Genomic DNA, 16,492 nt, shown 5'->3' with positions numbered 1-16,492 from the left:
CTTTTTTTTGGAAAAAAAATGTTTTCACTCTCGCTTAGATGACCATCTTTCATCGCAAAGGAAGCCATGCTCAGGAAACCTTGTGCTGTACTGCTAAGGGGTGCTTCATAAGCAGCTTAGTGGACATCACCACACAGCGGTAAAATGGCGTCATTCTGACCAGGACAGACTTCCATATGTCCTGGATCCCTGCCTACAGCTGCTGGCTGAACCCTTCCAGTGCAGATTCATTAGCAAGCTGAATGCCACTGTGATTTACAGCTACTGCAGCTAAGGCTACACTGCAGCAACCCAACCGAGAATTATTTTGCTCTGGCGCTTTACCCTATTTGCCTCAGTGAAAAGACACACTGAGAGGTTACTTAGGTGTTCTGTGCTACAGTTACGGTGCAAGTGCTTTTCTTTCTCACACCAGGGTGCTCCCACATCCTCCAGTGTTGTTATTAAAGTGTTTGGACTCTATTTACCATGTGCAATGTGCATTTTTGTTTACGAAATACTCCGAGATGCTAGAGAACTGCATAGATGTCAAATTGGGCAACGCTTTTAATGCCTTTTCTGTACAAAGTGATCATGCTTAGTGCCGTACGGAGTCACCGCCTATTTTATTTCGAGCCAGGAAAAACCCTGCTTATTGGATCCTTAGAGACAACAGCTGACTTGATTTTATTTATGGGACAGATGTTTACGAGTAAATTATGAGCAGGTTTTATAAAGTAACCCATCAAATTAGGATGGATTGATATTGTATGTCCGTGATATAGATAGGATGGCAAATCATGCAGCACTAATATGGATAACAACCTTGCTGTGGAGATGAAGCTGGGGTTATAGCGCCGTCTAAGTTTGTGTGTATGCTCATTAGGTTTGAGAGGAATCTGGGGAAAAAAGTCTGATGTCTTTATTGAGATCTTTGTGTATATCAGGCTTTCCTTTTAGTAATGACCTTTGTTCATTCAAAGGACGTCACGGTTCAGATGTCACAACTTGAAACTGTATAGCTGGATATTGTCATGTTTCAGCATTACACATTTTGATCCAGCCTGTGCTCGTAACAAGCTTTTCTTTGAGAAGCCTCGAAACATGATAATGCTCTTCGGTTATGATTCGTCTCATTTTAGGAATGCAACGACCTTTTTAATTGTGCTTTGCAGGCTTGGCAGACAAGCATCAGCCTAGAGCAATGACTTTAGTTCCATTGGTTTTTATAAGTATGGCTACTCTGGTGGTCTGAGGTTCAAAGAGTAAAAGGTTGAGTTGTATCTCTTGTAGTCAGTGCACAGCAGTTGGTGTGACGCTTTTGCAAATCACGGTGTGCGGATCAATAGAGTAGCTGTTTTGCAGTTTGCGTTTCAGATCTTGTCAAAGCCCCGTGTCCTCTTCGCAGGCACTGCCCCATGCTCTGCCCTGCTTTGCCCCATCTGTCTGTACAGCTGTGCGTTATCAAGTGCTGGCAGTGTGTCTCCTCGAAAAAAAAAACCCCAAAGTAAATGGTGTGCAAATCAGCGATGTAGCATATTTAAGCTGTGCTGGAAAATGGGGGCAAAAGAAAATTTAAATGGCAAAGCAAGCTGCATGTGCCCACGTGTCCCTTGTCTTTTGAAGCTGTTTGGCACTTTCTTCTTTTCCTTGGCTGTTTCATTGATAAGCAGCAGGCAAGCAGTGTGGAGCGGATTAAAGGCCTTTATAAAGCTGAGTCCTGGTTTGATAAATACACACTTCCTTCTGGAAATCCTGGCTCAGACACATCAGAGGCTCTTGGTGATTAGATGGTGGCATTCAGAGCAACCGTGACTAAAGCACGGCCACTCTTCTATACAATACTCACTTGTTGAGAGTATGTATATTAAGGAGACAGCCTGCCATCATTTTATCCTTGAATCAGAGGATTATTGCTATACTCTCCAAACACGCTCTCTTTTTTTGTTTCTCCATTCACTTTCACTGACACTGTGTCTCATCTTCTTCTTCATTCTCTTTGAATTGTTCACAGATCATGCTCAGTGTATGTACCTGCATTACACGGGGAGCAGAGTCTAAAACTATGCAGACAGGCAGACAGGGCTTTGCTGAATGAGACGAATATAACAGGATGCCAGAAAGCTGCACTCGTCCTCCTCCTCCTCTTCCTCTTTGTTTCTCTAGAGACTGTCAGGGCTCATCATTTGCCTTCTTCTGCATGTTAATGATATTCCTTGTATAAATACAGATGGCATGAAGCCATTCAAAATCAAACCTTTTGAAGCCTTCAAGATTAATTGACCTGCAAGTTCTCACTTGATATTCATCCTTCTACAGGAAATTGGCAAGAAGTGGGTAAAACGTAGAGATTGAGGAATGAATATCTTTTATGACTGATATATCTCTGTAGAACCAGTACAGAACAAGGTTGTGTCTCAGTACTGTAAAAAGTGGAGGAGCTACATTTAGTACAGAGTTAACAGGCTCTGCTCCCACACAGGCCTAATTACTGACCTTATGCTCCTAATTTCTGTGAAAATAGGGCACCAGTGATAAAACAAGGAGATCTTGTGTCCGTTATCGCTTTCTTTTTCTTGTTGCCAAGGTTTTATGCCACAACATTAAAAATCTGTGCCCTTCCATTTTCATGCACTCACACACCAAAAAACATCCTTCTACATTTTTTAAAAAACTCAGTGAATGAAGGACATTGGAACTGGGTGCAGTGATGTTACATAAAGCAAAAAAACTGAGTTTTAAGAATTGGGACAAGCTTTAAAGTCTATTTGGTACGACCAGCTAGATATTTTGATCTCTCTTAGACAGTTTTCTTGTAATTTCTTTAAGTAGTCTTCAGGAATAGTTCTCCAGGGTTCTTGAAAAGCAATCAAAGCTCTTCTTTGGATGTTGGCTGCTTTTTGTTCTGTTTTCTGACAAGGTGCTTCAATAATGTTGAGGCCCTGCAGAAGCCATTCTTAAGAAAGGCAAATTGGGAGTAATCTGCCAGATTACACAAGAATTGTACTGAAAATTAACAGGTCTTATGATTTTACGAAGTGATTAATCCAACTTGAAAGTTTTGGTTCAAACTGTGAGAAAACATGGGTCTATCAATATTCTGCAGAGTTTATACAGCGAGAAAACAGCTTTTTGGTTGTTGTTTTTTATAAGCTGTGTGCTTAAAGTCTGTTGAGTAAACTGCAAATTGCTATTTATTTCAGTGTGGCATGAATCTGGTGCTCCAGTCAAGTTAAACAGATATTAAAGGAAAAAGTAACCATACTTATAGACCACAGGTCCACTACCGCTTTAAATCATCATAGGCGGGCCTGGGATTTATGCCTGTAGGAAGTGTTCGGGGCTTGGGTGGAAAGCTGAGGTGGATAAAAAGAACTAAAATTGGAGCTTGGTTGTGCTTAGGGATGAGATGAAGCATCTCTGGCCACTTTCAGGGATTAACAGTGAGTAGAGGTGCCTGTTCCCTAAACCTCTCAACCACAAACAGCAATTATACACCAAGGACCTGCTTCTCTTATGGGAAGATAGGTCAGTCAAGAAGAACTGGTACAAAATGAGGGATGGTGAGACAGTCAAAGTAGGTCATCCCAGAGGAATGACAGAGAATATGGTCTTTATTAGACCTACTAATGTTGGGTTTTGCTATGTCCCACTTGTCCTTTACACAGTCTTACAAATGAGTTCATATCACTATAATAGAGTTAGTTAATTGCTGAATAATTGTGTTATTGCTTTTCAATTGTCACAATCAAGACTGAAATGTGACGTTTGATTAACACTTGGCTTATATCGGATCTTTACTACTCAGTTTTTGTGGTTTTAAATGAACTGACCTACCTTTTGGATAACGGGCATGGATACACTATGTTCAGTTTAACATGAAGAGGCAGGGTGCACAGTAAATGGACAGATCAAGTTTACTTCAAATGCTATCCTATTTTCTGCTCCACAAGGATGTTATGAAGATGATGTGCTGCTGTTTGTATCCTGTCAGCCTCTTGTAAGTGTGTTTAGAGGCAGAGTTAAGTAAAGAAATAATGGTGGAGGAACTCTGGAGTAGCAAGATATCAGCTTCATTAGATGCGATTAGCATTATGGAAGCTCTCTGAAGGGGATGTCTTTGATGTTGGTGCTGCTCGTCTTTTTCTTCCCCTCAACAGTGAAACCCAATCCTCTGCTGTGCTCTGGTTCTCTCCCTTCTATGCTCTTACCCCCCTCCCCGCCCCCTTTGTCTCTTCCTCAGGGTTGCTTGATTGATTAATGCTCAGATTGAATCCAGACAAGGGTATGGGTTTGAAGGGATTGTGCGTGTGTGTGTGCAGTTGTTCAGTGTCTATGTGACTTGGTTTAAAAGCAAGGCCAAGACAGTTTAAACTGATTATGCAGCAATCAGGGCCTGTGACTCTCTCGATCGCTATGGTCACGAGCATTATGAATTTAACCACTTGGTGCCTTGCTAGCTATAGCATTGCTTGGAGTGTCTTGGAAAGCAAAAAGGACGTGATAGTGAGAGGGATTAACACATTCAGTTAGGTAAAATCTTTATTATTATTATTTTTTTATCCTAACAATAATTTTGTGTTAATCTTTAGCCAAACTTTGTTGTATCTGGCTGGTGAAATTCCCATCAGTTTTAGTTGCACAACAACATGCAAACTCTACACAGAGAGGCCCCAGCTAACCATAAACATGTTGTCTATATTGAACTTAATAGTTTATTATAAGCCATAGCTAGCTCTGAGTTGTGGATAGCTTTAGGTACAAGTGTCTGTTCTTAGTGTGTCTAAACTATAATTTTACTAAATAAATCTGAACATTTGAAGCAAAACTTTTTTTTTTTAGTTTATAGTTACCACCTGTGTGAGACCTGATTCTGTTCTGAAAAGCTCTTTAACAGTCCTCTATGTCTCTTATTGTCCCAGGAAAGATCAGCACTTGCTGTCATCCGTAAACTGCTGGTATCTGTTGCTGAACCAGACGAGGCGTGAGAGCCGTGACCATGCCACCCTCAGTGACATCTACACCAACAATGTTATTGTCCGCCTGGCCCAGATCAGCGAGGATGTAATTCGCCTGTTCAAAAAGGTAAGACCATCAATCTCCTTCCTTTTTTTCCTACTTTGTTACCAATGAAAAGATTTCAATATGCAGCCAAACCTCTGCTCTGCCTTTAAGCTTTCATTTTGCTGATTGAGTGCATTAAGTGCACATGGAGTTCGTAAGATGTCTAGGTTTTGCACGGCCTACGGAGCAGTAAAAGCAGCTTGGGGGACAAGCAGAGACTCCCTGGTCTAAGAATCTACAGCTCGTACTAGTGTGAGCAACACCTGGCTCTCTGTCAGCACATTTTAGAAATGACTGAGGCCCTATCCAAACACCAGAAGGTTGTTTTCACCTTGCAGGCTTTCCTGTAGTGAACTTAACTCTGCTTATGAGGTTTGATTCTGATGCTCTGTGTGTGTGTGTGTGTGTGTGTGTGTGTGTGTGTGTGTGTATGTGTGTGTGTGTGTGTGTGTGTGTGTGTGTGTGTGTGTGTGTGTGTGTGTGTGTGTGTGTGTGTGTGTGTGTGTTTTCTGCAGAAAATCATGAATGTTTATACTAAAATAAATGAGCTTTGGTTAAATGTGAGACGGGGCAAACAAAGACAAAATGTAATCTGTAAAAACTTTACAAATAGTTTTTCAAGTAGTAAATAAAATAGGAATTTTGTTACAGGTAATATCTCTGATATTATATGAATATTAGTTTGTTATGCTACTGTTGATGGGCTGATCAGAGTTAGAAGGGTGTGTTCTGATGAATGTGCTAATAGTCAGTGGTAATATAATTACAAAAGGTGTGGCAAGTATGAATGTACAGAGTGCGATATTTTCCTGTTGTCTTCTCTGTTCTACATCACTTTTAATTTCAAACAGAATACATTAATAATCTTCTTTTTTCGTGCCTTTTATTGAGGGAAGATTTTAAAAATGTACATTCACTATAAAGGGCTCTGTAAGCGCCACAGCTCTTACAGTGTATTGCATCACAGTTTTTACTCACTCAATGAAACCTTCCTCATCCCCCAAGCCTCTGCAGTACACGCTGCAGTCTGTCTCACCTCAGAGCCACTGATGCATACAGATGCCGTTCACCAGCTGCTGGAGCCCTCTCAGGGTGTATCCAGTTCATTACATTCAGTTCAATGATTGTTTGAGAAGAACTTATTGCTTGTGATCCAGATAAAAACAAAGCTGCAACATCAAATCCCTTCTTTATTACCAAGGCTGTGTTTATTTTCCTCTTCTGAGCGTACTTTATAATCAAGTTTCTGTTACAGAAACATTTTCTTTTGAGATTCTTTTATAATTATAATTAGGTTAGTTTGTGACTCATGGGTTGCAAGTTTTTTCAAGCACAGTTACCATAGCAGACCAGGGTGTGGACAAAAAAAGGTTACCTTTCATATATCAATGAACGCCTCTGATCTGTGGGTGGATGTGGTTCAAGTTGAGTGTTTGTACTTCTTTTACCTATGTTGTGGGGACATTGCATATTGTGGGGTCCCAGTATGAAAATAAGCTAAAAATAAACTCCGGCAAACAAAATGTGTTAAAGTTATGTCTAGATTCAGGCTTAGAGTTAAGCAAGCAGTAATTATGCCAAGGGTAACAGTAAGTCTCCAGAAGAGAAGGGCAGGAGCAGGTCCCCATAAGACAATGAAAGTAAGTCAGTGTCTTGCTGTCTGAAGTGATGAAAATACTGTGTGTGTTTGTGTGTTTTTGCGTTCAGCTATGCTTTGTCATTGGTGCAGCAAGGTTTCATTATAGCAAAATACATCCGTTATTGATCTGCTTTGTTCAAATATGAAATGACTGTTGCTGAGTCATTATCTTCCATACACCAGAGAAAAATGAGTCAGCTGTTTTCACTGTTAAAAAATGTGTCTAAGAAAAGTTGTGCACATGAGGAGATGCATAATCTTTTCTGCTCAAAGTCATTGCCGTATTTGGCAAACCACTTGTTTTGTTCATTAGCAATCATCATCATAACATCATGTTTGCTTATTAGTATGTTATTGTGTTGCAGTTTTTAGCTGAAATGTTCCCAGTGTTAATGGCTAAGGTGACACCTTCCAGGCAACACACAAAACAAGTGTCAAACAACACAGTATCACAGCTTAAAGGTTCTGGGAACTGTTTTGGGTCTCGTTTGCACACCAGCTCTACTGAGGAACCTTGGGACTTCATGTACCTCTTGTTTTTCACCACTCCATTTTGACAGTAGGATTCAGCCTTCAGCAACTTCAAGCTTAGTTTACTTCTCAGAGCTTAGCCCTAAAACCTCTGTTATAATTCACAAGTAGCTGAATTTGATTTGATGGTCAGGTAACATATTTCATTTTGGCTGTTTATTCTAGAGACATTAAAACATCCATGTAGTGATCGTTCCTGTTTGAATCATGGGTTACTGAGTTTTAGCTTCCTTACTCAAAATGCCCACAAATTCTGCCGGCGGTGGTGCAGTGAGTTATCTCATAGCAAGAATGTTCTTAGTTTGAAACACCTAGTTGTCTTCAGCCTTTCAATATGTTGTTGCTTGTTCTTCCTGTGGTTTGTAGCTCTGATCCCATAGTCCAAAGACACGATTGTTCGGCATATAATGGCAGTAGGCGTGGAACTGGGCATGAGGATCTTTCTCACTGCTTCTCATGCTATTACCAGTGGTATACACTCCAGACCCCTGTGACCCTGACTGGGTAAGGGTTAACAAAATGAATGGATTGAGAACAAAACTGGTTCTAGGCTAAGAAAATCTACGTTTTCATTCAACACCTACCCTGAATGTCAACTAAAAAAATACCTATGCAACCCGAAAAAGCACAATCTTTGAAAATAGAACTCCGGGTTTTGTGACATAAAAGGACAACAAGAGTTATTATAATGAAAAGCCAATTGAAGTAAAATTATCAGGAAGTTTAAACAGTTTTATATTTCGGGTTGTACTGATGTTTATCTGTGTCATTCTTTTTCAGACATAACACTTTCACGTCACTTTGTTAGGCTAGGAAGGTGTTGCCTCTGTTTTTGAATGTGTGAGACCATCAAACTGAGATATCCTGTTGTTGTATTCTCACCTCAGAGTCTTCATATTAAGTCTTGTTCCCCCACCACACAAACAGGTGTCAATGCATCGACTGTTATTTATTTCTCCTTCTATTAAAAGGCATGTTCTGTTCTGTCAATTGAAGTTGTAAGAGTATTAAAAGCTGTAAGAAGAATTAACTGAGATATTTTACAAGCTGTTGCATTGTTGAGGACATAGAATTGATCTGAATATGTAGTGTAGTGTGCATTAACTGCAGGAAATTAGAGTATTGCATTTCCTGCAGTTACATTTGGTCACTGTTGACTGACAACAGAGGTTGTGGGTGTCCTAGAAAGGTGGAAATGCTTATATGTTACTGTATTCTCAAAATTTGTTTGTAATAAGTACAATTACCCATTCCAAAACACTCCGCTGCTTGCACATTTTGAAATATATTTTTTTGCAGTTGTGCCAATTCTCACTTGTATGCGGGGTTCAATGAGAAAAGACACCCTCTGCACCAGTCTTTGTGGTCATCCATCTAATATTTCTTGAGTTGTTTCTCTGTGACTCACCAAAGTCACAGCGCCAGCATAACAACTGGAGTTTGAAACATCGGGTCACTGCTGATTGCTCAGACAGTATTTGTTTTCTTACCCCTGTTCTGTCTTCTTGCCGTTTTCAGAGCAAGGACATTGGTATCCAGATGCACGAGGAGCTTGTGAAGGTGACGAATGAACTCTACACTGTAAGTAATAGACTGTCTCCTGCAGATCGATCTCTCACACCTCATCTCTTCACTGAGCTCTCCCAAAGTTCTTTCTCCTCCCTGTCTTCCTGATGTTTTTTCATGTTCTTCTGTATTCCTTTGAGTTAAATAGCTTTCAGTCATGGCTCGTCTCTATTCCCTTTGCTGCACCATAGTAGAAACTCTTATTAACACGTGCATGGATCTCATCTTTCGGTCTTTACTTTCTTTGTGTGTTCCTGAAAACATATTGGTTCCTTTTAGTGATCATGGAAGGGTTATAGTGACCTTGCAGCCTTTATCTTTCATTCTGTCTTCCTTATTAAAAAGAGAAATTGCCTTTCTCCCTTCAGATTTATGGATTCAGTTTTTTGCACTCCTTATTATGGGACTGCCTTTAGCCTTGGACAGGATCAATGAAACTTTTAGAGTTGTACTGAATCAAAAGAAACCAGTTTATGTTCTTATAAGCTTTGTTTATCTTTTCTTGTATTGTTAAATGGTCAATGTCAGTGTCTTCCCTGAGTGTTCATTGCACTCTGTTTACTGTATATACTTGTTTGAATATTCAAGATTAACGTTTGTGGTAGGTATGAATGAAGAAAAAGAAAATTTCATTTTTCCCCAAGGTTTACCGTTTCAGGGCTCAAATTACTAACATATCTGGTTGATTTCAGGGTTCACATCACTGACTGCATCTGTGAAGAGCTGTGAAATAATTGCCTGCTGACACATAAGTGTGCCATTTTAATGAAATGTGTTTGCATAAATCTGTCAGAGAGTAGAGGTGCTCATTAAGTTTAGGGTCACCTATTCTAGCTCAGTTGCTTTGTTGTGCTTGATACCAACACTTTGTATATATGCAGCAATTCTAATGAGCAGTTTCTCTGCTGGTACAGTGCGCCTCTTATTTATTTATTTATTTTTGTCTTTGTAGAAACACTCATTTTGCTTCATTTTGACCGTAGCCCGTTGTTTACCCCATTTTTCTCGAAAAGCTGTTTTTTTTCCCCTTTTTTTTACCCTTCGCTTCTGTTCAACCACATTTTAACTTCATACCAAGCAGCTTTCTCATATCCTGCATCTGCTTCCCATATGTTTTAATTTAAAACAGGTTAATGGTGAAATGTCATATTGATGGATGCTTTGTGATATGAATTGTAACTATAGTTTGAAAGTTTTGTCCTCAAAAGGTCCAATATTATTAATATTTCATTTCAGCTATGAAATGTCAACTCTAGAGAACTTTGATTGTCAGAAATCAGTTCAGTATAATAAGATCTCGATATTAATTAAACAGCATGTCTACAAAGCCTGGGTGTCACGCATGCCGCATTGCTGTAACAATAAAAGACATGGGCTATATCATTTTACATATATTATGATTAATGTTTCTAATTAACTGCAGTGTATTGGCAGATTTATCATAACTTTCCTCTGCAATATTTCTCCAACCATTTGCAGTTGTACTGTCTTCACTGTACAGTCATTAGCAATAGCTTACGAACTGCTTTGCTTATGGCAGGATTTTCTGCAAGAGACCGTGTTGATAGATTAACGTATGTCTGGGATAGCAACAAATGGTACTGGTGCTGCGCTGTTAGTCTAATTTGAGCGCTTATTGAGGGATTCAGTCCACCAAACTGGACTAGCACCAAGCAACTTCAGCTTCTTCTGCACCCTGAGGTGAAACAGAAGAGATGGCAGAGCTGCCTTAAATGACTTATTCATATGTGCAGTGTGATGAAAGTCAAAACCCCAAAGGCAGTGCTGGCGACCATCATTATTTAAGCTATCTGTAGATTTGGACACAGCACACAGTGTTCGGGTTCGCATGTGAGGTAATGACAAGTTCATATGTATAAATTACATGCATGCAAATTTCAGAAGGACCGTGTTGTTGGTCAAATGTTTTAAAAAACAGACCAAAACTACTATTTTCTGCACAAGTGGTCATCTGTGTCTGAATAAATAAAATGATTCTCCCTTTTCAAAAGCAATTGCCTCCCAGACATTTACAGTTTGGTTCGAAGTGTCAGTGCACTTCAGGTTCACTGTGGCAGATGTTTTACTATGTATTTGTTTTACCCACTCACTCTTTCTGGCTGCATAATAAGACTCAGATGATCCGTCTTCTCATGCTGCACTTGGCCTCAGCTACAGTCTGGCTGAAAGCTAAGAACTCGGATGCTGACGTATAGCCTCATTCTTTCTACATACGAGAGAGAGGTTGTGGGAGTTGTGTGAAATTTCACAGCTTAGGTGGTAAATAAATGAAATGCTGGAGCAACACAAATATGTCTCAAAAGTCATACTTTGGCACATTTTTTTGAGCAAAATAATAATAATTTTCTCAAAGGCTGTTCTCTCTTTCTGCTATAGGTCAAGTTTTCTTTTAATTACATTGTTTTTTTTTCTCATTCTCTGCTTATTAGGCATTATCCTGTTATTATTGTTTGTAATAAGTCGAGCTATGAGCTCCCCATTTTAAAACCTTTAATTTAAATATTTTTAGCTTTGTGAATCCCACTAAGAAGTCAAAAACACTGATTTATCATTGAATTTACTGTAAATTCAATTCAATTTTATTTATATAGCGCCAAATCACAACAAAAGTCGCCTCAAGGCGCTTCATAGATACAGAGAAAAACCCAACAATCATATGACCCCCTATGAGCAAGCACTTTGGCGACAGTGGGAAGGAAAAACTCCCTTTTAACAGGAAGAAACCTCCGGCAGAACCAGGCTCAGGGAGGGGTGGGGCCATCTGCTGCGACCGGTTGGGGTGAGAGAAGGAAGACAGGATAAAAGACATGCTGTGGAAGAGAGACAGAGGTTAATAACAGATATGATTCAATGCAGAGAGGTCTGTTAATACATAGTGAGTGAGAAAGGTGACTGGAAAGGAAAAACTCAATGCATCATGGGAATCCCCCGGCAGCCTATGTCTATTGCAGCATAACTAAGGGAGGATTCAGGGTCACCTGGTCCAGCCCTAACTATATGCTTTAGCAAAAAGGAAAGTTTTAAGCCTAATCTTGAAAGTAGAGATAGTGTCTGTCTCCTGAATCCAAACTGGAAGCTGGTTCCACAGAAGTGGGGCCTGAAAACTGAAGGCTCTCCCTCCCATTCTACTTTTAAATACTCTAGGAACAACATGGGACCATAGTTTAGAAATCGCTGAAATTAATTTATGAGGCTAGTGACTAAGTACAGAAACTCAACAGGAAAATGTTTGTTGGTGGTATGAATCTTTTTTATTTTGGTATTACCTTTGATAGGTCAATTACTCGTTATCGCAATTATCTAATCAGCCAATCGCATGGCAGCAACTCCGCGCATTTAGACATGTAGACATGTGTACATGTAGACGTGGTTGAGACAACCTGCTGAAGTTAAAACTGAGCATCAGAATGGGGAAGAAAGGTGATTTAAATTCCTTTGAACGTGTCATGGTTGTTGGTGCCAGATGGTTTTTCCCATGCAGCCAACTCTAAAGTTTACAAGTTTTAAAGAGAATTGGTATATATGCCAAAGGAGAATGGTTAGAGTGCTTTGAGATAAAAGGAAGACAACAGTAACAGTTTACACACTTTGGGCCCAACTGAGCATCGTTTAAATAGCAAAGGCAACCTGAGTATTAATGCGGTGTCCATCCCTTTATGGCTACAGTGTACTGATCTTCTGATAAATGTTTCCATGTCACGAAGCTCAAATCATCTCAAACTAGTTTCTTGAACATGGCAAAGAGTTCACTGTACTCAAAAGGCTTCGACGGTCACATGATTTCAATTAACAGAGCACCCTTGAGAGGTGGTGGAACAGGAGATTCTCATCATGGACGTGCTAGCCATTAAAAAAAGATTCAGATTAAAGTCATTTTCTTACTGGCTTCACTTTTTGGACTTGAAGCCCATGACCATCATTGTATACAGTCTATGTTTTCATTCTGCATTGCCACCATTTATTTAAAAGAACAATTTTATTTCAGAGCTGAAAAGTGGTGTGTTAGAAATGGTTTCTCCTTATCACCACAACCTGTAGCAAACACTTTCAAGGCAGTTTAAAGGTTACAAGACTGACAGAGCAGTCTCTTTCCCATCTTGATGATCCACAGGCAGCAGTATTTTGTTCTATTTTAGACTAGACCTTTGTTACTTCATTGTTCAAAATAGCTAAATCAATAGCGTTGCCACATGGTGGTTACCTCGTGGTATTTTCCAACACTTTTGCTGGTTGCCAACAAAACGAATTTTGCTAAAACAAAACTGTGAAATCCCATTTGGATCTCTGGCAGCTTGGTGAGAGGTAAGGGGAGGAGAGGTATGACTGTGGGCTGAAGCTGTTGTTCAAAATATTGTTTTTCAAATATAGTGCGATGCTGAAATGGGAGTAAAAAAAAGCACTCGAAGATCCTGTTGTCTGCAATTTATCATTAAAACAAACCCTAAAATAAAAAATGTTGAAAAGGGCCTGATTGTCCTAAAGAGTCGTGCACTTCCTGATATTGCTTTCAGCAGCTCGGCCCTGTAAAATTTACTTTTGTTTGCTTGTACCTGTGTTAATTTCCTGGTATACGAGCTTAATATCCCCAAGGGGATAAATAGAGCTATAGTGTATCTTATCTTTCTGATCCTTGTGCCTGATGTCTGCTCCTTAGTTTCACACAGTTATTCTGTTGCTGACAATATAACAACAGTGGTTCTGAGGTTCTGTCACAGGTGATGGTTTGGATCTAGTTTTCATTCCTCTATTTATAAGAAAGTATGCTTGCCCATTCTATGTTTTAACATATAGACATAGGGGGAAAACCAGGTCTTTAAATTAGATAACAACTACAGATGAATAACAGCAGAAGACATATTGCACTGTGCCATTATGTATTTGACAAAACCTATGTTAAAATGCAGCTGAAGCAGTGTCTTCAAAGACACACTGCACATCCCATAATGAACCACCTCATTTTCTCAGTCTTTCACATCATTGTGGATGTTAATATTTGGGCATTGCAGAGGTTTGCCTTGCATTCATTATGAAAAACTCCAGTCATCCTCTGACTGTGTCTTTCACCAGCTCAGAGACTCTGAGGTTCTGAAGCTAAGTAGCCCTAGGTTGTTGTCAGACGACTCAACAATGCACACACCTCCTGTAGGCACAGCTGAAGCTTGGAGAGAATTAGGAATTGGCCTCCGAGAGACTCTCAGCAAGCATCTGTGTTGAGTTAAGAGGGACAAGCGGTGCTCCTGCGTTGTCTAATGAGGGTTTTCTGCCACTGCGGTCGTATCCCCATCATGCTGAACAAGGGGAGAGGGGTGTAAAAGTTTAAGTGTCTAAGTAGAGATCAAAGTGAAGAGATACACTAATTCCAGGGAAGACAGAATAAAATGTAATTCTGCTTCTCCAAAGAGTTGAAAATGTAGAAGGATGAGGTAATGAGGAATTACTGTAGGAAACAGGCCAGGAAAGCTACAGCGAGGAGGGGAGGAGGGGAAGAGGGGGCAAGTTGGAGATTTGACAGCCAAGTCTAAACCACAGACAACTTTGGGGCTCTGGATCCACTTAAAATATTCCACATGTAGTAACATCTGTGTTACTTCTGTACTGATGACCCAAACTGATCCTCCTGGCCACCACGAAAAGGCTCAAATCAGACCAGATTTTGTAAAGAGACAGTGAAGATTTTCTTTACTGACTCCCCCAAACTGTGCGTTGAAGTAAGGTGCTGAACCCCAAGTTTGCCCTGATTCATCCGTGTGAGTGTGAAAATTCGGTAAAAGTACTTAGGCACAGATGGAGCAGAAAGTACTATATAAATACCAGTCCATTTACCATGTGATTAAAAATACAGATGAATACATACTATTACTACTCACGCTGTATTATTTTATCTAGGGTGTTAATTAACATTTTAATACTGTATCATTAATTAATGTTAAATGGTAAATAGCTCATACTGAGAGTTATTTGCTCTGTTTAATAACATGGCACCAGTAGCCAGCACTGTTGCCTCTCAGCAACAAGGTCCAGAGTTTGAATCCACTGGACAGCTCAGCATGTTCTCCCTGTGCTTCTGTCTGAGTACCCCAGCACCCTCCCACAGTCCAAAGACAGGTTAGGTTTAATTAGCAATTTGAAATTGGCCATAAGTGTAAATGTGCGTGTGGATGTTTGTCATTCTCTTTCTGTTAACCCTGCGATAGATCAGTTAGCCGTCCACAGTGTACCCGCCCTTCACTGATAAGATTTATTGATCTCACAAGGGAAATTACTGTGTTACAGGAACATGATAAAGAATAAAAATAGTACAGAATACAATTTAAAAAAAAAAAAAAAGCATTGTTAATGTAAAAGTGCCACAAGCACATGGTGAAGGTCTTATACTGTGAATGCAAAAAACGAAGAAAATAAACAGCAAAAATGAGGTTCAAGAAGAGTAAAAAGTAATATTGAGAGTGGTGCAGATCTCAGTAATAAATAATGTTTACACTGTGAATTTAAAAAACAGCTGCAAGAGGAAAATACAGGGTACTCTGGAACATAAAACCAAAGTATCGTCAGGTATTTGTTACCCACAAACCTCTGTACGTTTAGCTCGTAACTAATACTGTAAAAGGCTGTGATGTTCAGCCACATAAAATCATCTGTTATACTCTTCTTGCAGGTGATGAAAACATATCACATGTACCACACTGAGAGCATCAGTGCAGAGAGCAAGCTGAAAGACGCTGAGAAGCAGGAAGAGAAACAGTTCAGCAAGTCGGGAGATCTCAACGTCAACCTCCTCCGGCATGAAGACCGCCAGCCGAGACGCAGCTCCGTCAGGAAAATCGAGAAGATGAAGGAGAAGGTATATATATATATATATGTTTACATAAATTCAGATCTGTTTGTGCTGTTAAATCCTGAATCATCAGTTTTACATTTAGGTTAGGAAAAACCTTTAAGCAGTTAATGGTAAGCCAGCTTTCTTTGTCAGGTGTACTTGGAAATATCGAGAGATGAGTAGACCAGCAGCTAGACAGAAAGTCTCAGGAGCATACTGTAGGTCTGCAGCCAGATGAGTACTTTCGGCCAATAACCCCACTCCCTTTCCATCTTATTCAGATTTCTAGCTTGTGAAAAGTCTTCTCCACTCCATGTTGGGCTCTCCGGAGCATGCTGAACTTTAGATACCCCTATGCATTTTTTATTCTGCATCTTCGTCTCAGATTTCTTCATGCAAATGAAATTTCCATCATCTCTGAGGTGCAGAAAATCAAAAGGCTGTCAGTACGGCAGTGTTTCTCCATCCTCAGGCTGGTATCCTCAGAGATGCTGCTTAGCTTGGAAGCCACAGACTATTTATAACACAACGTGGCGGTGAATTTATGTTTTTTTCCTGTGAATGGTTTCCACACTTTTGTCTCATTATTCTACCGGCAAACACTTGGAAGAGGAAGACGAAGGAATGCAAAGTCTTTTCCTGCTAAAATTTGCATCACAGTGGCTTAGTGAAATCAGAACTAAAATGCCCCTGCAAAGTACAAAAAAAGAATATATTTGTGAATCTTTTGTTGCATTTCAAACAGCAGCAGTGGTTTTCTGGGTTGAGCCTGAATCACTGGTTTACTGGTGTGAGACAAGTTTTTGCAGCATTTTCGGCATAATGTAACAGAAAAAACACAAAACACTGTTTTCAGAACATTATGTCAATGTGTC

The 16,492-nt window shown here is 39.8% G+C and overlaps 1 protein-coding gene across 2 annotated transcripts in view; it reads left to right on the top strand.

Moving 5' to 3' along the window:
- srgap3 (SLIT-ROBO Rho GTPase activating protein 3) overlaps positions 1-16,492 on the top strand; it is a 57,811-nt gene that overhangs the window by 21,750 nt on the left and 19,569 nt on the right. For both annotated transcript variants that reach the window (XM_085406560.1, XM_085406559.1), the window contains exons 3-5: positions 4,902-5,064; positions 8,732-8,794; positions 15,456-15,641. In XM_085406560.1, the coding sequence (XP_085262686.1) occupies positions 4,902-5,064; positions 8,732-8,794; positions 15,456-15,641 (412 nt within the window). The remainder of the gene's footprint in view (positions 1-4,901; positions 5,065-8,731; positions 8,795-15,455; positions 15,642-16,492) is intronic.

The sequence above is a fragment of the Rhamphochromis longiceps genome, linkage group LG5, assembly GCF_057381845.1.
Source record: "Rhamphochromis longiceps isolate RC_006_pf linkage group LG5, R_longiceps_female_GT1.1, whole genome shotgun sequence".
NCBI lineage: Eukaryota > Metazoa > Chordata > Actinopteri > Cichliformes > Cichlidae > Rhamphochromis > Rhamphochromis longiceps.
The sequence above is the reverse complement of the archived record's forward strand: the minus strand, read 5'-3'. Positions and strand labels throughout refer to the sequence as shown.